This window comes from Sorex araneus, chromosome 9, assembly GCF_027595985.1.
Source record: "Sorex araneus isolate mSorAra2 chromosome 9, mSorAra2.pri, whole genome shotgun sequence".
In the NCBI taxonomy this organism is placed as follows: domain Eukaryota; kingdom Metazoa; phylum Chordata; class Mammalia; order Eulipotyphla; family Soricidae; genus Sorex; species Sorex araneus.
In genome coordinates, this window is record NC_073310.1 from 16,933,230 (window position 1) to 16,955,537 (window position 22,308).

Consider the following 22,308-nt stretch of genomic DNA (forward strand, 5'->3'; position numbering starts at 1 on the left):
TTAAGAGTAGTTGTATTTAGAGAAGTTTGGGAAGTTGCCCAGCTTCATGAACATACCTTTGTTTGGGGGCTGCCATCTTCCCCCTCGATGAAAAAGAAACACTGAACAATTTAAGCATATTTGATAATGCATGGTGGGTTTCTTTTTTTTTTTTTAAGTAATTTATCAGCTTTCTTGTGTGAAAATTTTAAAATAATGAACATTGATGCATCTATTTCTCACAGCTTAAGGAGTAGAACTTTATGAAGACCTAATTTTAAATACTTGGCATATTTCATATTCATTTTATTGCTTCTCCCCCCTTCCAGATTGTATTTTATCATTGACTTCTCATCATAGGTGTGCCCCTGATACTTTGTTTTACATAATTGTGTTTTCAAACTTCTTTAATTAAGTATAATTTATTATACTGTATAATTTATTATACTGTTAATAATGGTTCCCTGTGTACATTATTCCAGCACCACCCCCGTCAGCAGTGTACCCAGCGCCCTTCACTTTTAAAATACACCCCCGAGAACTCAGTTGTGTGGATTAGTTCTCCCGTTCAGTTACGGAGGCGTGCTGTGTGTTTTATGTCCCACATTGAGTGATCATTCTGTAGCTGTCTTCTCTCCTTGTGACTGATTTGCTCTTACTCCATCCATGCTGCAGCAAATGACATGATTCTGCTCTTACAGCTGCACAGTATTCTATTGTGTGTATATATACCACAGCTTATTGATCCATTCATCTGTAACTGAGCATTTGGGTTATTGAAATATCTTGGCTATTTCAAATTTACATAATTTTTCAGCGTAGTCATTAAGCGATTTTAGAACAAAACTGATAGGAATCCTTGGATTTATATATTACAAATGCTATGGGGTAAAGTAAAAAAGGAAGAACGAAAAGACTTGGATGAACTGAGGAATATAGCACAGCAAAGGTGCTGGGGTAAGAACTGTAGCAAATTAAAGGAAAGTGGGTTTTTATATTGTTTATAGGGCCACACCCAGCAATGCTCATTTGCTTACTCCTGATGACTGTCCTCAGATGAGGAAGTTGAGGTCTGAGCTACTGGAACGGTGGTGGGTCTTTCAGGGTGTTAGAGAACACCCATTTGCAGCTGGATGCGTCCTCTAGATGCACAAGCGCAGAATTTGGGGGTACCTGTTACAGTTGCATACATTTTATCTTATGAAACACCTGTTTATGTGTTACACTCATTTTTCATTGGGTAGTTACTTGTTTTACGTGTGAATTTTTTTTTTTTAGTCAGATTGCTAATCCTTCTGGTTGCAATTATAGTAGTTCGTGGCTCTTTTATTCATTTTCTTTTGATAACTAGAATGTTTTTTTGGGGTGGGGGTGACACCTGACAGTGCACAGGGGTTACTCCTGGCTTAGGAACTCAGGAATTACTCCTGGCGGTGCTCAGGGGACCATATGGGATGCTGGGATTTGAACCCAGGTCGGCCGCGTGCAAGGCAAACACCCTACCCGCTGTGCTATCTCTCCAGCCCGAAGGACTCAGCAATCTTTTCGTTGTGGGATCAATTTGTAGTGCCTTGTATTTTGTCAACTTTTTTTTTTTTTTAAATCAATGTCTACTTTAAAATTCTACCTAGTTGCTGGTGGGTAGGGTACCATGTGTAAAAGCAAACACCTTGCATACTATCTCTCTAGCCTCATAGATATATATATTTTTTATTTACTCTTTTATTGAATCACCATATGGAAAATTACAAAGCTTTCAGGTTTAAGTCCCAGTTATACAGTGCTCGAATACCCATCCCTTCACCAGTGCACATATTCCACCACCAAGAATCACAGTATACTCCCCCGTCCCTCCACCCCTTCCATGTAACTGTGAATTTAACTTTTCTTTCACTTTACTTTGATTACATTCAATATTTCAACAAAAAAAAACACTCAGTCTTATTATTTGGAGTTATAAGATGTATTTTAAATTGCAATTTAAAATACAATGTTTACCAAATTTCTAAAACATTTTCCCAGATACCAACTAGTCTTCATTTCTCCCATGAACTTACATATATCTTCATTTATTTAAATCTTTGTCCTTTAAAGTCTTGTTAACCTTCATTGGTTTAATTTTTAGCTTTCTTAAAAAGATTTATTTATTGATTTATTGATTCATAGTCCACTCTTGGCAGTGTTTTAGGACCATGCGTGCCAGGGGTCATATATGGGCCTCCTGCGTGCGGATCATATGGTCTAGCATCCAAGCTCTTTGAACTAGCACCCCAGCCCTAAAGTGACTTTTTTTTCCCTTCTTAAAAAATATTTTTGTTTGTTGGTGAGTCACACCCAGCGATGCTCAGGGGTTACTCCTGGATCAGCACTCTGCACAAGAATCATTCCTGGCAGTGCTCAGGGGACTATATGGGATACCAGGGATTGAACCCAGGTTGTCTGCGTTCAAGGCAAAGTGCCCTACATGCTATACTCTCTCCCGTCCTTAAATTGTTAGAGCTACTTAGACAGAGGAATGGATTTCAACCTCTGCAGTTACAACTTTTTTTCCCCTTTGCAATATTGGGAATTGAACCCAGGTTTCACAGATGCAAGTGCTCTACCTCTAAGCTACATCCTTTGCCCAAACTTTTTTGTTTTAGGACCACACCCAGTGGTGCTCAAGGCACAATGTGGATCAAATGCAGATTGGCCGCACTCAAGCATCTCTCTGGCTCCCTTGACCGTTTTTTTTTTCTTTAATTTTTTTATATTTTTTGCTTTTTTGGGGGGGTCACACCCAGCGATGCACAGGGGTTACTCCTGGCTCTGCACTCAGGAATTACCCCTGGCCGTGCTCAGGGGACCATATGGGATGCTGGGAATCTAACCTGGGTCGGCCGTGTGCAAGGCAAATGCCCTACCTGCTCTGCTATCGCTCCAGCCCCCCGGAGGCTCTAGTTTTGATACAACTCCCAGCACCACATGTTTCCCCAAGAAAAAAAGTTTGTGTGAAATAGAAGATTTAAAAACCAGACTCGGGCAACCATTTGGCTTCCAGGGAATAATCAAACTCAGGCCAGCCACATGAAAGACAGGCACCCTATGTGGTGTGCTATCTCGACCCAGTTTTGTTTTTTATGATAAAACATCTAAGGAGAGGAAATTATCTAAGTATTTTTAGTAGGAGTCTATGAAATAATAAGTTTGTTTCATTTAGAGGTAAACTGACATTCCGCTGAATGAGTTTATATAGAAAATGTTCTGCATTTGGAGCTGGAGAGATGGTGCAGGAGGTAAGGCTCTTAGCTTGCCTGCAGCCACCCCTGTTCAGCCCCCAGGACCATGTACATTCCTGCCAAATACCACCAGGAGTTTCTCCTAAACACTGCCAGATGTGATCTAACCATTCCCACACCTCCCCCCAAAATGTGGTTAAGGGACTTCTGGATTGTTTTGTTTAAATCTGGGGTTCCAGACCACTGGCAATTCTCAACTAGCTAGACCAGGAGTTCAGTGCAAGCCCAAGGATGTGATGCTGCTTGGGCCCTGAAAGTGCCAGGGATACCTAGGCCACCCTGGCAGTGCTCCAGCAACTGTGTGGTGCTAGGGTTCCAGCCTGGTTTGGACACAGGCTCCCTTACTGTTGTACTATCTTCCCCTCCTCCCCTCCGTTAATTGCACATTCCCCAACCCAAAAAAAAAAAAAAAGCTAGATTACAGTCAACCTAACTGTACTGTTTTTTTTTGTCTAGATGAACAAAAGAACTGGACAACCCATGATTCATATCTACTTGGACAAGGAAACCGGAAAGCCCAAAGGTGATGCCACAGTATCCTATGAAGACCCGCCAACTGCAAAGGCTGCCGTGGAGTGGTTTGATGGTAAGACACTAGGTCAATAGAGTGCTTACTGGCCTTGCAGCTCCGTTTGTTCTGAGGCATGGGGAGTGTCCTAGGGAAACATTCAGTGTGTCAGCCTTCCATAAAGATGGGTGCTGTGGATTGCAGAAATGGCTTAATGGCTGAGTTCGTACTTTGCAGGAGTACCAGGTTTGATCCCTGGCACCAAATGCTCCCTCCAACACTCCCAGAAAGTAAGCACTGCTGGGCGTGGGCCAAAAACCAAAAATGGTGGTTGGGAATGGGGCTGGCAGAAAGATAATGCAGAAGTCAGGGGAAGGGGGGACCAAGTTCATATTAGCTCCTGTTTACGGGCATCTCACACATTTTCCTTTCCCTCACTATTCTGCGGGGATGGCTGGTTTGTCCCCAGCACCTAAAGGCCTGTATCCTCAGGCCCTAGATTGAATCACCCAGGTTCCCTGAGCACTACGTTGAGGGCCCTCAACTGTTTCAAGGGAGGGACTGGAGCAGTAGGTACTTGCCAATGCAGGTACTTGCCAGCGCACATGGCCAATACAGGTTCTGTCCCCAACACCCCAGATGGAGTGATCCTTGAGTACAATGATACCTAGGTCTGGCCAGAAAAATTTTCTTTTTCAGAGTGGCGTCAGGGAGATAAACTTAAGGGGCCTTGAAGCTAAGTGTCAGAGGACAAATGCAGGCTCTCCTCTTCACCGCTGCTTACTCATCTTGTCCCTGCTCTGACCCCACACTGGGCAAGGGTGTCAGTACGAACCATGCTTCTTAGAGAGGTTTTTAAGTGTCTTGTAAAAACGTTTTAACAAGCCTTGCCCGGAAAGATCTTAGAGAACATAGTGGGAAGACACACTGGAGGCATGAATGGAGAGGATGGCATTGGAGAAAGAAAGAAAAAGGAGTTAAGCTAGCTTTGCTTAGTTCCCGGGGTGGTGTCAGAACTTGTAATTGATGTTGTATTATCTTGTTCCAGGGAAAGATTTTCAAGGAAGCAAACTTAAAGTTTCTCTTGCTCGGAAGAAGCCTCCAATGAACAGCATGCGAGGTGGAATGCCACCCCGTGAGGGCCGCGGAATGCCACCACCGCTTCGTGGAGGTATTCAGTGCACAATTTCTGCTTTCTACTACGGTGTTGCTATAGAAGTGTTTAGGGGACAGAGAGGTGGTGCAGCGAGTAGGGTACTTACCTTGCTTGTGGCCTACCAGGGTTCAGTCCCTGGAACAGTTCCGTGTGTGGGGTGGTGGGGACACCCAAATAGTAGTATAAAAGGAGCAGAAAGATGAGTGCTGGAGCACATGGTTTATGCTCCTGTTCAATCCCGTCCCTACAGTCATTTGAGCATTGCCAGGTGTGGCCCGAAAACAAAAGCTAAGTAGTAGATGGGGGGAAAAAAATCTAAAGGCCAGGGATATACAGCTTGGCATTTGTCAAATTCAGTCCCCCCAATACCAAAATTGCCTAAATGGTGTGGAGAGAGTCATGAGATAACTCACAGTTGATGCATAAGATTTGCATGCAGAACCCCAAGTTTGAATCCCAACATCACATGATCCCCCTGAAATAGCAGAAACTCAGCAGCGTGGAGACACAGTGCTATGCTTTGTGGGCTTTCACCTGGGAACATCTGAAGTAATGGGCATGGAAACGCAGCTCAGCTCGGGGCAGTAGAGTGAAGGAGCCAGGGCAGATGGCGTTCTGAGTTCTGGCAGCACTTTACTTCTATGAATGCCTTTTCTATAGAAAATAGAAGATGACTGTTAGAAGATGTGCCATATAGAGACGACTTTATTTATTCCTGTAGGTCCAGGGGGCCCAGGAGGCCCAGGGGGACCTATGGGTCGCATGGGAGGCCGAGGAGGAGACCGAGGAGGCTTTCCCCCAAGAGGGCCTCGGGGTTCCCGAGGGAATCCATCAGGAGGAGGAAATGTCCAACATCGAGCTGGAGACTGGCAGTGCCCCAATCCGTATGTACTTCTCTTGGCAAATTGATCCCTCCATCTCCCCTCACCCTCTCATTCTGGACAAGATCAGTAACAACCCAGTGGGTGGGTGGGGTGGAGGCCTAAACTGGGGGATCCCGTGGTGCGTTGCTGCTGAGGTGGCATTTCTATGGACAAATCTAGTAATGGTTGTGTTTCCTGGGACCAAGTGCGGTGAAGCTGGCTAGAGGATAACTTGTCTGCTCAGATGTCAAGTCTCCTCTTGGTTGGTTCGTCTTCCTTGGTTCACTTGGTGGTTTAATTTTATGCAGGGGATGTGGGAACCAGAACTTTGCCTGGAGAACAGAATGCAACCAGTGTAAAGCCCCAAAGCCTGAAGGTTTTCTCCCGCCACCCTTCCCACCTCCGGGTAAGTGCAGATTTTGTGAGTTTAACTTTTGTTTTTGTTCCTGAACCACACCCAGTTATGCTCAGTAGTTACTCCTATTTCTGGGTTGCTCTTGGTTCTGTGTTCAGGAATCCTAACAGACTCGGGAGATCATATGAGTTGAATCTGGGTTGACTGCATGCAAGGCAAGCACCATACCCACTGTACTATCTATCTCTCTAGCCTAAAAAAAGAGGACAACTCTTTTAACTAACCTAGCGGTGCTCAGGGTTTAAATCTGACTCTGCTCTAGGATCACTCCCGGAGAGTTTAGGGGGAACCATATGGGATGATGGAACCCAGGTCTGCTCTGTGCAAGGCAAATGCCCTGTCCACTACACTTACTGCTCTGGCCCCAGAACTGGATTTCTGTAAGCTATTGTGCCACCAGTTTTATCAGTGCCCTGATAATTAGACTGAGTTACATACCTGCATTTCTGCTCTGGGAAAAGCAGCCGATCCTGAGCATCCGAGCATATACCTAGTCTATGTTCTGTCACTTACTGTGTCCTTTTACTTTTCCTTAGGTGGTGACCGGGGCAGAGGTGGCCCTGGTGGTATGCGGGGAGGAAGAGGTGGCCTCATGGACCGTGGGGGTCCTGGAGGAATGTTCAGAGGTGGTCGTGGAGGAGACAGAGGTGGCTTCCGTGGTGGCCGGGGCATGGATCGAGGTGGCTTTGGTGGAGGCAGACGAGGTGGCCCTGGGGGACCCCCTGGGCCTTTGATGGAACAGATGGGAGGAAGAAGAGGCGGCCGTGGAGGCCCTGGAAAAATGGATAAGTATGTGATGGGGACAAACAGCTGTGTGTTACTGGGACGGACGTTAGAGATGGTGCAAAGGGGTTCTGGTTGGGGACGAGCTGGAAGCTCATCCTTGAGCTGGGGCTAGTCTGCAAGAGGGGTCTCCTTGCCTTTCCCCAGGGTAACCCATTGGCCCCTTTTGCTTACAGAGGCGAGCACCGTCAGGAACGCAGAGACCGGCCCTACTAGACGCAGAGACCCCGAAGAGCTGCATTGACTACCAGATTTATTTTTTAAACCAGAAAATGTTTTAAATTTATAATTCCATATTTATAATGTTGGCCACAACATTATGATTATTCCTTGTCTGTACTTTAGTATTTTTCACCATTTGTGAAGAAACATTAAAACAAGTTAAATGGTAGTGTGCTGAGTTTTTTTTTTTTTTTCCTTCTTTTAAAAGATGGTTGTTTAACTAAAGACTAAACAATGGGAACCCTTTGTGAGCATGCTCAGTATCATTGTGGAGAACCAAGAGGGCCTCTAACTGTAACAATGTTCATGGTTTGTGATGTTTTCTTTTCTTTTCTTTTTTTTTTTTTAAATAAAATTACAAATGTTTATAAACAGTCATCCTTCTCGGCCTCTGTTCCAAAGTCACTGCATGTTGCGTGGTGAGTGCGTTGACCTATCCACCAGGATGTGGTCCTGTGCGGGTCAAAGGCTTGTTCAGTTTTCTCTTACAATCAGAAAGAGAAAGCTTTAAGGAAAAGAGAATGTCACTTTGACTTTGATCTCTGTACATGGGGGCAGGTAGCTCTGATCGAAACTGCTATGCTTGTTCCTTGATTTTGTTGTGATTTGGTATCGTTTAGGGACCTTGCAAGTAGTGAGATTCAAACCTTTTTAGTTTTAAAATACGGTTATAGGGGCCAGGGCGATAGTACAGTAGGCCTATGCCTTGCTTACAGCTGACCTGGGTTTGATCCAGGGTGTCCCACATGGTTCCCCGAGAATCACCAGGATTAATTCTGAGTATCGCTGGCAATAAAATGTGGTTAGAAAAATGACTTCTTTGGCAGTGGATACACAATTATTTCCTTCCAGTAGCTGTCTTCCCAGGCCCAAACTCCTGTAGACTTGAGGGGTCTGGGATAAACCCTATATAACAGTCCTGAGTGTTTCCAATGACCAGGATCTGGTTGGGGAAGTACCTAATGTGGCCAACTCCAGCCTGTTCATTCTTTGTTTGGGGCCACATATGGCTGTGCTCAGGACTTACTCCTGGTTCTGTGCTCAGGAATCACTCCTGGCAGTGGCACCGTATAGGGTGCTGGAATTGAACCCAGGTTGGCTGTGTGCAAGGCAAGTCCCCTACCAGCTCTACTATATAGAGATCCAACCTCTATTTTTGTGCTGGTAAGAGTTGTGGGGCCCGCAGTATCCCCGTCCCGAGTTTCACAAATTTCTTTGGTGAATATGCACTGCACTCACCTTTGAAAACTAACCCTCAGCTTCTCATCCTACCCTAGAACCTTTTATTTACTGACTTGGGCACCATACCCAGCAGGGCTTGGGTAATTATGTAGTGCCTGGGCCTCCTGCATGTCAAGCATGCACTTCAGTGCTTCTAGCCATCTCTGGCTGTAAAACCTACTTGGATTTTGGTTTTAGGGATTCTTTTTTTCTCTTTGGATCACACTCAGCAATGATCAGGGGTTACTCCTGGCTCTGCACACAAGAATTAGCCTGGTTGGCGCTCTGGGGACCATATGGGATACTGGGGATCAAACCCGGGTCGGGCACATGCAAGGCAAACACCCTATCCACTGTGCTATCACTCCAACCCCTGTAAAAGCTATTTGAAACCAGTCTCACTGACAAACTTCAAGGGACCAACAGAATGTTCAGTTTCCAAGGTCCCTTGCTTTCTGCTTCCTGAGCAGCCCTTCAGGCCAGACTCCAGGCCTCACTACTTAGCCACCCTCCCACCATACTGGGGCCAGTGCCAGCATAGAAACATCACCTGGTGTGGCCCCCCAAAACAAGAGAGACCTATTTGGGGCCAAAGCGATAGTACACAGGTAAGGCAGTTGCACTCAGCTGACCAGAGTATGAGCCCCGGCATCCCATTTGGTCCTCGGAACCTTGCCAGGAGTGATCTTTAAGCACAGAGCCAAGAGTAAGCCCTGAGCACTGCCAGGTGTGGCCCCAAAATAAACAGTTGGGGGCTGGAGCGATAGCACAGCGGGTAGGGCGTTTGCCTTGCACGCGGCCGACCCGGGTTCGATTCCCAGCATCCCATAGGGTCCCCTGAGCATCACCAGGAGTCATTCCTGATTGCAGAGCCAGGAGTGACCCCTGTGCATGTGACCCAAAAAGCAAAAAAAAAAAAACCAAGCTCCCTAGTCCTGGGCGAGAGGCGGCAACAAGTTGGGCCGGGGACCAAGGTGTCTGCCTTGCACCCCGCCAACCCTGGTCCAAATCACTGGTGTCACGTACGATCCTGAGCACTGCGGGGGGCTACAGTGTGGGGACTGAGATGGCTCAGAGCTGAGCACGTGCTTTGCATGCAGGAGGCCCGGCTCCAATCTCTGGCACTGGCACAGCCCCTGCACATGGAGGCAGGAGTACTTAAACCACACGGGGTGTGACCCCGAAGCAAACTTTTGCAGGGGTCACACCCAGCTGTGTCCAGGGTTCACTCCTGGCAGCTCGGGGAACCATATATTGTGCCTGGGACTGAACCCAGGTCAGCTGTGTGCCCTACCCGTTGGACTATGGCTCTGGCCCCTCCCCAAATCAATTCAGAAACAAAGGGTAGGGGCCAGAGAGATAGCACAGCAGGTGGGGTGCCTGCCTTGCCCCAGTGGCCCCCCAACCTTTGCCCGGATGGGGCCAGGACAGACAAGACTGTCGAAACTTGTTTTGTTTTGCTTTGGGGCCACACCTGGCAGTTCCCAGGACATACTCCTAGCTGTACTCAGGGATCATTCCTGCCAGGGCTCAGGGAACCGTCTGGGGTGCCCAAGGATCAAACCCAGGTTGGCTGTGTGCAAGACAAATTACTTACCTGCTATATCCGCTGTCCGCATATGGTCCCCCAATCCCCGCCAGGAGTGACCCCTGAGCAGGGGTCAGAAGTAAGCCTTGAACACTACCAGGGGTGACCCAACACCTGCCCCCCTTCCCCTCACCACTCCCAGGCCATGCCAGGCTTGGAGTAAGGGTGAGGAGGATGAAAGGCCAACACACACACACATACACACCAGGCTTGGATTAAGGGTGAGGAGGATAAAAGGCCAACACACACACACACACACACACAAACCAGGCTTGGAGTAAGGGTGAGGAGGATGAAAGGCCAACACACACGCACACACACACAAACCAGGCTTGGAGTAAGGGTGAGGAAGATGAAAGGCCAACACACAACACACACACACACACACACACCCCAGGCTTGGAGTAAGGGTGAGGAAGATGAAAGGCCAACACACAACACACACACACACACACACACACACACCCAGGCTTGGAGTAAGGGTGAGGAGGATGAAAGGCCAACACACACACATGCACACCCCCCCCCCACCAAATAAAGCTTTGAAAAGACACACACACACACACACTCACACACACACACACACCCCAGGCTTGGAGTAAGGATGAGGAGGATGACAGGCCAACACACACACACACACACACGCACACCCCCCCCACCACCAAACAAAGCTTTGAAAAGTCTTGTCTAATTTGGGGCGAGCAGCCAGACAAGAGGTGGGAACGGGAAGGGTTGGGCCACACCCAGGGCTGCTGAAAGGCTGTTCCAGGCTCTGCTCGAGAGACCCCCTGGCAGTGCTCAGCGGGCCACACGCGGTGCCCAGGATCAAACGACGGCCGCAGAAAAGGCGAGGTCCCTCGTCCCCCCACCATCCCTCCTGCCGCCTGCTTAGTCCCACGCCCTGACCCACACCTTTCACGTGCTCCTCGTCACTCACACTAGAAAGTTTCCACACTGTCTCCTCGGCGGGCCAGGCCACATCTTACAGACCTGGGCAAAGGTCGTGAGGCCAATGGTGAAACTAAGATGTGCCCCACACGGGGACAAAGGCCACCTGGGAGAAGGCTCTGGGGCTAGGGAACTGTGACAGGGCAGTGACGGGCAGGGAAGCCCCTGGTCACCAGGACGCCAGGGCCAACAGCTGGCCCATGGGCCACCCCATCCTGCCGCCTTCGAACAGGACGATGGCCGCAGAGCACGGGGTGCGCATGGCAGGTGGGGACCCGGGCCTGGCCTTCTGCTTTTCTCTCCCAGCATAGGCGGCCCTAAGAGGCCTCCGCACACCTGGCAGGGCCTGCAGCTCACCTGGCCTGGACAGCTGCGAGCTGGCCCGGTCAGCACCTGAGCCATGCCTGAGAACCTGGAGTGAAACCCCAGCACCCTCCTCCAGGCACCAAGGCCCCGCCGGAGCCCACCTGGGGCCTCTGCACGCAGACAGCGTGTGGGCGCATTGGGGAGGGCACGGGGCAGCCGAGCACCCCCACCCCTGCAGTTTCTGAGGCTGCCCAGGACGCTGCGATGATAACGGTCATAGTCACAGCTAGAGGACTTGAGATAGGGGAACAAAGCCTGCAGCCAGAGCACTGTGAGCAGGGCACTTGCCTTGCACACGGCCCACCTGCGTTTTATCCCCGGCATCCCGTATCATCCCCTGAGCCCCGGTACCGTACTGAGCCGCTCTGTCATTTTCCACAATCTGGGCTGAGATTCCAGGTGCCCACCAGGCAACCCAGGCTGAAAGCACAAAGGTCACTTACAAGTGGGGGGTTCTGGTCCGGGAACTCCCCAAGCAGTGCTCAGGAGGTCCAGGAGCCCCAGCAATTCCTGCCCAAGCAGGCTGGCAGTTAGTTCAGTGTCAGGGCCCCGAGAACGCGATGCTTCCCCTCTGGTGCTGGGGAACCCGGGGTCACAGCCAGCGGTGCTGGGGCCTTCAGGCTGTGCCCGGAGATGCCTGTGGTGCCCTCATGAGCCCTCCCTGCTGCACTATCTCCCATGCCCCAGCGCGCATGGTTTTTATCAGCAGCTTTCACCCCCGTCCAGTGGAGGCGGAGGGTGGGGGTGAAAGTCCCTGAAAACAGACTTCACAGATACCAAAGGAAGATAACAACGTTCTTGGGAACAACGCAATATACCGATTAGGAGCTGGGGTGGGGGAAACCCCTGGCGTTGCTCAGGGCTGACTCCTGGCTCTGAACTCAGGGAGTCAATATTTCTTGCGGCGCTGACAGGGCTGGGTGCGGTGCTGGGATCTGAACTAGGGTGGCCGGGTGCAAGGCAAGTGCCTTACCCACTGCTCAATTTCTCAGGTCCGTGGACCTCTTTGGAATGTTTTTTTTGTGTGTGTGTGGTAACCCCACACTGCGGCGTCTGCTTGGGGATTTCTTTCGACAATGCTGGGGTGAGGGCTGGAGTGATAGCACACTCCAGGTAGGGCGTTTGCCTTGCACGCGGCCGACCCGGGTTCGAATCCCAGCATCCCATATGGTCCCCTGAGCATGGCCAGGGGTGATTCCTGAGTGCAGAGCCAGGAGTAGCCCCTGTGCATCGCCAGGTGTGACCCAAAAAGCAAAAAAAAAAAAAAAAATGCTGGGGTGGGGGGCGGCCATGCGGTGCTGGGGGTCACGGCGGTGCCTGCTGCATGCAGACCATGCACTCAGCCCTTTGCACTCAGTCTCTCTCTGGCCCCACAGGTTATCTTGAGAATGAAATCGTTTACTATAATGGAGCCGCAGCCAACCTGGGTTTGATTCCCTGTACCCCACAGGGTCCCCCAACCCTGCCAGGAGTAACCCCTGAGCACCAACGGGTGTGAGCTCTCACACAAGAAAAAAAAAAATTAAGGGGCTGGAGCGATAGCACAACAGGTAGGGCGTTTGCCTTGCATGTAGCCAACCCGGGTTCGATTCCCAGCATCCCATATGGTCCCCTGAGCACCGCCAGGAGTAATTCCTGAGTGCAGAGCCAGGAGTAACCTTTGTGTATTGCTGGGTGTGACCCAAAAAGAAAAAAAATTAAGCATTTATTATACTCAAGTGTCCTCTCCCCACACCTGCGCAATCTGTCCCCTTCCAGAAGTTCTCACCTCCCCAGCTGTGAGCAGTCCTGAGCCTGGGAGAGGCTCACGACTCGACTTACCCACCAGTCACACCCCCCTCGGACACAGACAGAATCCACATTCTTACCACCTGCTTTGCTCAGGAACTCCCTACCGCAGCCCTCTAAACCTGCCCGGGCTAAAGTCACGCTGCCTGTGCCCTGCCCGAATTCCTTCTGTGGCCTCCAAGGTCCTCAGGGGACACAAAGCTCTACCCAGCCGGCCCTCATTCCTGCCCCCTCGTCCCGCACCCTCTCCCCCTGCCGTCGCCTTATCTTTCTGGAACAACCCAGGTATATGTCTGCTGCGAGGTTCTGTCCCCAATACTTTCCTTCACAGATGTGCCTCGGCCAGGTCTTGGCTGGGATCCGGGCGCCAGTGATTTCCAGCCACAGCACAACCAGGACTATGAGCACCACAAGGAAGGGGTGTGACCCCTGGCGAGCACATCACCAAGTGTGGGAGCACCGCAGCCAGGCATGGAGAGAACCCTGGGCCATTGCCACACCTCCCAAGGAGAGCCAGAGAGACGGTCAGCGGGTGAGGTGCCGGCCTTGTCTGCTGTTGGGCCCGCTTTGAACCCCTGGCACCACATATCGTCAGTCGCCTAAGTACCATCAGGGCTCACTGCTGAGCACAGAGTCAGGAGTAACCTCTGAGCACTGAGATGTGGTCCAAACCCCCAGCCCCAAAAACCAGAAACTAAGGGGATAGAAAATAATAAAACAGGGGCTGAAGCAGGGCTGGAGCGATAGCACAGCGGGTAGGGCGTTTGCCTTTCACGCGGCCAACCCGGGTTCAATTCCCAGCATCCCATATGGTCTCCTGAGTACCGCCAGGAGTAATTCCTGAGTGCAGAGCCAGGAGTAACCCCTGTGCATCGCCAGGTGTGACCCAAAAAGCAAAAAAAAAAAAAAAAAATAGAGGCTGAAGCGATAGTACAGTAGGGAGGTTGTCTGACTTGCACATGCCCAACCGGGTTTGATCTCCAGCATCCCATATGGTCCCCAAGCACTAGCACTAGGAGTGATTCCTCAGTGCAGGCCAGGAGTAACTCCCAGGCATCGCCAGTGTGGCCCCAAAACAATACCACGTACAGAAAATAACAAAAATTGGGGCCGGAGCGATAGCACAGAGAGTAGGACATTTGCCTTGCACGAGACCGACCCGGGTTCGATTCCCAGCATCCCATATGGTCCCCCGAGCACCGCTAGGGGTAATTCCTGAGTGCAGAGTCGGGAGTAACCCCTGTGACCCAAAAAGAAAAAAAAAGTAAATAACAAAAATTGAGCCAGAGAGATAGCACAAAGGTTAAGGTGCTTGCCCTGGAGCCTGCTGACCTATGCCCCATCCCAGTATGGTATATGATCCTGGAGAACGGCCAGGAATGATGCCTGAGCACAGAGCCAGGAGTAAGCCCTGAGCATCATTGCATGTGGCCCAAATACCAAATCATTATCATCATCATCGGCCAGAAAAATAGCTCACTGGGCTGCAGCACATGCTTTGCACGCAGGAGGCCCATATTTGAGCACAGCTAGAAGCAACTCCCACCAGGTGGGGGCAGCTCCTGACTGGGGCTGCAAAATGAAAAAAAAAAAAACTAATAAAATATGAAAGTGAATAAATAGGCCTTGCAAGATCGTCCCGGTTCAGTCTCTGGCACGACAAACGCCGCCCCCCAGCACCTCCAGGACTGGTTCCTGAGCGCACAAACAGGGTAAGCCCTAAGCAACCCTGGGAGGGGCCCCCAAAACAAACCAAGCCAGAAAGGGTGAAATGAAAGATAATAAAGAGAAAGAAGGGGAGAGCGTCATTCTCTAACTACATTTCTAGGCGCTGGAGATAATCATGCAGGTAAAGGTACTTGCCTGGCATGCAGCTGACTCTCCTTTGATCCTTGGCACTGCGTCGTCCCTGGAGCACTGCCGAGAACGACGCCAGAGCACAGAGCCAGGAGCAGACCCTGAGCACCTCCAGGTATGTCCCAAAACCCGTCTCCCAAATTGCAGCCCTATTCCCTCTCCTGCCCTTCCTCCACACTCTGTTCCTCTCTCCCGACTTCACCTCGGCCCAGGGGGGCTTCTCTGCCACTCGGAGTCCTGAGTGCAGCTTGTTTTGTTTCCTGCTTCTCACTCTTGGTTTCTTTTTTGTTTGTTTTTTGGGTCACACCCGGTTGATGCTCAGGGGTCACTCCTGGCTCTGCACTCAGGAATTACCCCTGGCGGTGCTCAGGGGACCATATGGGATGCTGGGAATCGAACCCGGGTCGGCCACGTGCAAGGCAAACGCCCTACCCGCTGTGCTATCGCTCCAGCCCCCACTCTTGGTTTCTTAGCATACAGTAGGTGCCAAATTAGTGGAAGCCATTATGGAAGCTTACTCCCATAAGGGGGGTGGGGTGGGAAGGGGCTGGAGCAGGACGCACCTTCCACTTTCAGGGCCACTACAGGTGAGAAACTCCCCCCTTCCTCCCTCCCCAACACACACACTACTGAAGTCATCACCAAACTGGAAAATGAAGCCTGCTAGCACCAGGTCACCAAGAGGTCGGGTAGCCAGTAGGCACTCAACAAATATTCCTGATCCCAGACCCTCACCATTCCCACCAGTCACACTCAAAGCCCAGTTTTTGTTTGTTTTCAGCCGCACCCTGCAGTGTTTAGGCTGACTCCCGTTCTGAGCCCAGGCATCGCTCCAGGCGGGCTCAGGGGACCATCTGGGGAAAGTGGGTATCGAACACTGACTGGCGGCGGGCGAGGCAGTGCCCGACTCGCTGTCCCACGGCCTCGGCCTCACGCCTAGTATTCTCTCTGCTCTCTTGCCTGTCCCCCATTTGGCCTCGGTAAGGTTCCTCCTAAAGGTGACTCACCAGCTCCCTCAGGCTACGGGCACAGAGAGGTTCTGGCACGGGGATGAGCTCCGTGGACGCCCCGGTGGCTTCCGCTGCCCGCTCTCCTACCTGGTCACCCAGCCAAGCCCAGACAGCTGAGGGACCTCCTCCAACCTGGCCCGGCCTCTCCGGGGAAGTTTAGGAGGGAAAAAAAACGGGGCTGGAGAGATAGGACTGAGGGTTGGGCGCTTGCCCTGCACGTGGCTACAAGGGTTCAATCCCCGGCATCCCATAAATGCTCAGTCCCCAAGCAGGTCTTCACACCTCCAGGTGTGGCCGCAAAACATAATCAAAAGAGCCAGAGAGGGAGTTAACCCTTCCCCACTGAGCCCTCCCACCCCACTCTCCGCGGCCACTAAGCCTTCTGTGCCACCTGAAGTGGCTCGGGACTGACCAGGGCCCGAGTGATCTGCCTACCCCTTTGGGGCCTCAGCGTTCTCCCCGGTGAAATGGGTCTCCTAATCTCGGGTGTAAACAATGAGTGGAGCCATGAAGGGCCACCGGCGGAGCGGCCATCAGAGTAAGCCACCCCCTCCTCGTCCTCCTCCTCCCCCTCCTCCCCCTCCTCTCCCTTCTCCCCCTCCTCCCCGTTCTCGTCCTCCTCGCCCTTCTCCTCCTCCTCTCCCCGGGTCTGCACTGCGGGAGGAAGGTCGCTGCACCAGGCGCGCGGCCTCCTGCAAGCATCTGGCCGCGGAGATGCGCTCCTGCCGGAGGTGACTCGGCAGCCCCCGGCCCGTATCGCTTCCTGAGCTCATCCCGGGCACAGCCCACGGGCCCGCCCGCCCCCGGGCAGCGCGCGATTAAAAGGGCCCGACCCCGGCTCCGCAAAAACAAAATATCAGAAGGGCCCAAAGCCCTCCCCAGCGGCTCCCGGGAGGGGACCCGGAGCGGGAGGACGGGCTGGGTGGGGAAGGCGGCGTCCCGGCGGCTCGTGGTCCCGCCTCTGCCCAGGAACCCGGTTCCGGACCCGCCCCGCCGAGTCCGGGCACTCGCGCTCCGCCCCCGCGCCCGCCCGGGGCCCGGGAGCCGCGCGGCCCCTTTAAGAGCGCACGGCCCCGCCCGCCCCTTCGGGCGGGATCCGAATTCCAGGGAGGCGGAGACGCGGCGCCGAGGCCGCGGCTGCGGGTCCGGGATCTGCGGGGCGCGGGCGGCGCCTCCCTGCGGCGCCCCGGCCCGGCTCCGGCTCCCGCCGCGGCGATGCTGCCCGAGGCCGCGGGATGAGCCAGGTGAGCGCGGGGACCCGGGGCGCGCAGGCGGGCGCGGGCCCGCGGCCTCCCCTCCTCGGGGCTGTGTGACCTTGGGCAGCCCGTACCCTCTCTGGGCCGGGCCCGGCGGCGCGCACGCAGCCCCCCGGCGCCGGCCCGGGGCGTTGGGGAAGCGCGTCGGGGAGGCGGGGCCTGGCCCTCGCCAACCCCGGACCCCGCCGTGCCTCGCTTTCCCCATCTGTAAAGTGGAGCGGATTTGGCCCCGGCGCCCCGCCGTCTGCGCCGTTAACTCCGGGTGCTTTTCCAATGATCTGCTCTCCGGGAAGCGGCCGGTGCGGGGAGGCCCCGGGACCTTCCGGGAGATGGGGTCGCCCCGGCCCCGTGTGATGCAGCTCATCTCCCCAAGGGGTCGGGGCCGGGGCGCTGAGTCCCCGTGCTCCCCCAGATAAAAAGCCCAACAGCAAACTCTTGCAACACGGAAGGCATTTCTGAAAACCATCCCACTGCGCCCTGTAGGAAAAAGAAATCTTGTTTGTTTGGGGGCCACACTGCAGTGCTCAGTAGTGCTCCCCAGCAGTGCTCCGGGAACCATACAGGGTGCGGGACATCGAAGCCGGGTGGACCCCATGCAAGGCAGGCGCCCTACCTGCAGGCCTATCTCTTCAGCCTGAAAGAAAATCTTTTGTTTTCCCCAGGGGGGGCCGGGGGGGGGCACACCTGACTCTTAGTGACCACACCTGGTGGTGTTCAAGGGACCAGATGTAGTACTGGCCACAGCCACATACTAGGCCAGCACCTTAACCTTTGTACTGTATCTTTCCTGCCCGAAGAGAATCTTGGACCCATTTCACAGATGAGGAAACAGCCACAGCTGGTGCTTGAAGTGTGGCCATCTGGCCTGAAGTGACAGGCAGGGGCCGGCGGTGTGCCCTTGCTGGGTCCTGACCTGTGTCCCCCACCCACAGTGACTCCACTGGCCCTGGCATGGCGGACCCAGTGGCGGGCATCGCGGGCTCGGCGGCCAAGAGCGTGCGACCCTTCCGCTCCAGCGAGGCCTACGTGGAGGCCATGAAGGAGGACCTGGCCGAGTGGCTCAACGCCTTGTACAGCCTGGGGCTGCCCAGCGGCGGCGAGGGCTTCCTGACGGGGCTGGCCACGGGCACCACCCTGTGCCAGCATGCCAACGCCGTCACTGAAGCTGCCCGCGCGCTGGCCGCGGCCCGCCCGGCCCGGGGGGTGGCCTTCCAGGCCCACGGTGTGGTGCCCGGCTCCTTCATGGCCCGCGACAACGTGGCGACCTTCATCGGCTGGTGCCGCGGGGAGCTGGGGGTGCCCGAGGTGCTCATGTTCGAGACCGAGGACCTGGTCCTGCGCAAGAATGAGAAGAGCGTGGTGCTGTGCCTGCTGGAGGTGGCGCGGCGCGGGGCCCGCCTGGGCCTGCTGGCCCCCCGCCTCGTGCAGTTCGAGCAGGAGATCGAGCGAGAGCTGCGGGCCACGCCGCCCGCCCCCCAGGCCCCCACTGCCGCCGCCGGGGAGGACCTGGCCGAAACTGCCGTAGCCCCGGGGGCTCCCGCCCGCGGGCCCCGAATGACGCCCAGTGACCTGCGTAACCTCGATGAGCTGGTGAGTCCTGCCAGTGCCCCCCTACGGGGGAGCCCTCCGCGGCTGCCCTGACCTTGCCGGGCCACCTCCCCACGCTACCCCCGGAAAAGGGACACAGCCTGAGCGGCAAGGGCCGGAAAGGCCGCCCGGGAAAGTCACACAGCCCCCCGGGCACCCGGCATGGGAGAAGGGCCCCGTGGCACCATCTGCCCGTTTCCCAAAGTGCTGACCAGGCCCCAGGTAAACACTGGGCCTTCAGTTGTGTGTGTGTCTGTGTCTGTGTGTGTGTGTGTCTGTGTGTGTGTGTGTGTGTGTGTGTGTGTTGGCTCAGAGCCTGCAGGGACCTCCTGCTGCTGCTGCCGCTTCTGCTCCCAAGACCTGTGTGTCCCCGATACTCCCACAGCCAGGCCCAGAGTTTCCGTCTTATCTTAAGATGGGGACTAGGATGTCCCGATCCCAGAGCGGGGAGCCTGATGGCTGTGGGCAGAGGCCGCCCCTGACCCCCCTACCACCCCCTCATGCACCCCGGCTCAGGGTCACTCCCTCCCTGCTCTGCCTGCTCATTTCAGCGTCTGGCTCCAGGCGGGCGGGGCTGCCCACATCCAGCCTGGCAGCTCCCAGCCTGAAGGCCTGTGGCGGCCCCTGGGAGCCAGCAAGGCAGCGGCCCGAGTGTGCCCGAGCACCCCTACGCCGTGTCTGAGGCACTGCCGCCTGCTGCCTTAGCATTCCCACCTCTAAAGTGGGCGAAGGGGGACCACAGCCCCCCCCCAGATCTGCTCAGCAGCCCTGACAGCCAAAGGGGAAGGAGCGCGGGGGAGAGGTCAAGTGTGGAGGCCGGCCCGAGTTTGGGCAACACTGCCCAGCCCCCCGCTCCCTGGAAGGACTTCCTTCCTCCCGACCCTAGAGCTGCTGACATCAGGTCCCCGAAGCGGGGGACAGGGCCAGGGGATGCCACTCAGTGGTGGAGCACGTGCCTCGCCTGCATGAGACCCGGATGGGTCCCGGGCCCTGCCAAAGGAATGAATCAGGGGGGTGGGGAGAGTCTGACCCTTCACCTCCCCTTCTCCACGGTGCACTCAGGTCAGGGAGATCTTGGGCCGCTGCACCTGCCCGGACCAGTTTCCCATGATCAAGGTCTCGGAGGGGAAGTACCGCGTGGGAGACTCCAGTTTGCTCATCTTCGTGCGGGTAAGCGGGCGGGCGGCCCCGAGGGCAGACGGCGGCCCCAGGCCCCGGGCGGGCTGTGACCTGCTCCCTCGGGGCTCCCACAGGTACTTCGGAGCCACGTGATGGTCCGAGTCGGTGGTGGCTGGGACACGCTGGAACACTACCTGGACAAGCACGACCCCTGCCGCTGCTCCTCCTCAGGTCAGGGCCGTGTGGGGGAGCAGGGAGCTTGTCTGCCCCCCCCACCTCACGGCCCACCCGCCTTCTCTCCCCACAGCCCACCGCCCTTCCAGAGCCAGCACCTTCTCCCCGCAGAGGGTGTCACCCGCCCACAGCCCCCGGGCTGCCAGCCCCGTCCCTGGGAGTGAACGGCGGGGCTCCCGGCCAGAGGTGGCACCCGCCAGCGCCCGCAGCTCCAAGGAGGGGCCCGAGACCCCACTCAGGTGAGAGGCAGGAGGACTTGGGACTGAGGGGGACAGAGGTGGGGGTGTTGGTCTTGGCCCAGATGACAAAGGAGCCTGCGCTCTGCTCCAGGAGTGACTCACACTCTGGGAAAAGTTCCCGTGGGTGGGGGCGGGCCTGACTTCCCATCTCCATGGCAACGCAGGAACAACACAGCTGGGGCGGGCCCTGGGGCTGGGTGCTGGCCAGTCCAACCCTGCTTCCTCCTGCCTGGCCACCAGGCCTGCATGCCCGGCCCAGGAAACCAGAGGCCTGGGGAAGGGAGTTTAGGGCCCTGGAGGCTTGGCTGCTTCCTCTGTCTGGGGCTGAGGGGTGCCTGGAGCCGGAAGCTGCTGTCCAGTGTCTCACTTCTCCCTGGAAGTCCCCAGGAAGGACAGCCCCCCCCCCCACGTGCACACCACAGGTGTCTCCCCACCCTGCCTGACCTCTGCCCTCCCCTCCCCCGCACCCCGGTGCCTCATCTCCCTCTTGTTCCCCTGCCCCAGGCCTCGGGACCAGCTGCCGCCCCCCCATCCCCGTTCCCGCCGCTACTCTGGGGACAGCGACTCCTCGGCCTCCTCCGCCCAGAGTGGGTCCCTCGGCACCCGCAGTGACGACCTGGTCATGGGCCCCCCGAGGGAGCGGCCTGGCCGGCGGCTGACCACAAGCACCCCTGCCTCCCCAAGACGGCCCCCCGCCCCTCGCAGCCAGTCTCGAGACCGGCTGGAGCAGGGCCGCCCCCGGGGGGTGCCGGGCGGCAGGGGGGCCCGGCCGCCAGCCCCCAGCCCTGCCCGGCGGGCGCGGAGCCAGAGCCGGGACGAGCAGGCTGTGCTGCTGGTGCGGAGAGACCGAGACGGGCAGCACTCCTATGTGCTGGGGAGCAGGGGGGGCTCTGGGAGGAGCAGCCCCCAGACCCCCCGTGCCCGAAGCCCCGCAGCCCCCCGGCCTCCCAGGTCTGGCCCCAGCCCGGAGCTGGGCCCTACCCCGGCCAGCGTCTTCCGCACGCCGCTGCAGCTCGACCCCCAGGAGGAGCAGCAGCTGTTCCAGCGCCTGGAAGAGGAGTTCCTGGCTAACGCCCGGGCCCTGGAGGCCGAAGCTGGCAGGACCCCCACTGGACCAGCCCCTGAACCCGCGCGGGCCCCAGAACACCCAGCTCCCGACTCAGCTTACTGCTCCTCCAGCTCCTCCTCCTCCTCCCTCAGCGTCCTGGTTGGCAAGTGTGGCCAACCTGGGGACTCTGGTCGCATGGCCAATGGACTCCCTGGGGCTCGCGGCCCAGCCCTGTCCAGTTCTTCTGACGAAGGCAGCCCCAGCCCAGGTGTGGCGGGCCGGCCAGATGCACCTGGGAGCCTCCCGGCCTGCCCGGAAACCCCGAGGACCTGGGCACGAGGCCGGATGGACACACAGCCAGACCGGAAACCCTCACGCATTCCCACACCTCGGGGTCCCCGGCGTCCATCTGGACCCTTGGAACCAGGGGCCTGGCACGCCCTGCACTCAGTTACCCCAAGGGCCGAGCCAGATTCCTGGATGTGATGGACCTGCCACCAGACACCCCCCCCCATTTCATCAACCTTTTCGTTTGTGGCCTTAACCCCTCTGCATCAGGGAACCGACCTCCCCCGCTGCCTCTTGGGGACCAGACCTCATGGGACCACTTGCACAATGGGACCTCTGTCGTACATTCCGGTTGCGGGATCAGAGTTGCTATTTAACTAATATTATTGAATGCCTTAGAGGAGGCAGGGCCAGTTCACTGGGGACTCCTGAGGTCCTTTGGCCCTGCAGAGCCTGACAGTAAAGTTTTGTTCCAATCACTTGTGTCTGCTTTTTGGGGACTCAACCTTGGCTTGGGACTGTCACAGTTTTTGGGGACCACCCTCATTGAATCTG

The 22,308-nt window shown here is 55.5% G+C and overlaps 2 protein-coding genes across 7 annotated transcripts in view; both read left to right on the forward strand.

Moving 5' to 3' along the window:
* EWSR1 (EWS RNA binding protein 1) overlaps window positions 1-7,580 on the forward strand; it is a 32,342-nt gene extending 24,762 nt beyond the window's left edge. For all 6 annotated transcript variants that reach the window (XM_055147575.1, XM_055147571.1, XM_004615621.2 and 3 more), the window contains 6 exons: window positions 3,714-3,843; window positions 4,814-4,936; window positions 5,643-5,805; window positions 6,093-6,190; window positions 6,736-6,988; window positions 7,159-7,580. In XM_055147575.1, the coding sequence (XP_055003550.1) occupies window positions 3,714-3,843; window positions 4,814-4,936; window positions 5,643-5,805; window positions 6,093-6,190; window positions 6,736-6,988; window positions 7,159-7,198 (807 nt within the window). In that variant the 3' untranslated portion in view covers window positions 7,199-7,580. The remainder of the gene's footprint in view (window positions 1-3,713; window positions 3,844-4,813; window positions 4,937-5,642; window positions 5,806-6,092; window positions 6,191-6,735; window positions 6,989-7,158) is intronic.
* A 9,482-nt stretch (window positions 7,581-17,062) lies between these two features.
* GAS2L1 (growth arrest specific 2 like 1) lies at window positions 17,063-22,232 on the forward strand. The gene is made up of 6 exons (XM_004615521.2): window positions 17,063-17,226; window positions 18,171-18,828; window positions 19,888-19,995; window positions 20,079-20,175; window positions 20,252-20,417; window positions 20,922-22,232. Exons 2-6 carry the CDS (start codon window positions 18,190-18,192, stop codon window positions 21,949-21,951), a joined length of 2,040 nt encoding a protein of 679 aa, XP_004615578.2. The 5' UTR covers window positions 17,063-17,226; window positions 18,171-18,189; the 3' UTR covers window positions 21,952-22,232.
* The last annotated feature ends 76 nt before the right edge of the window (window positions 22,233-22,308 follow it).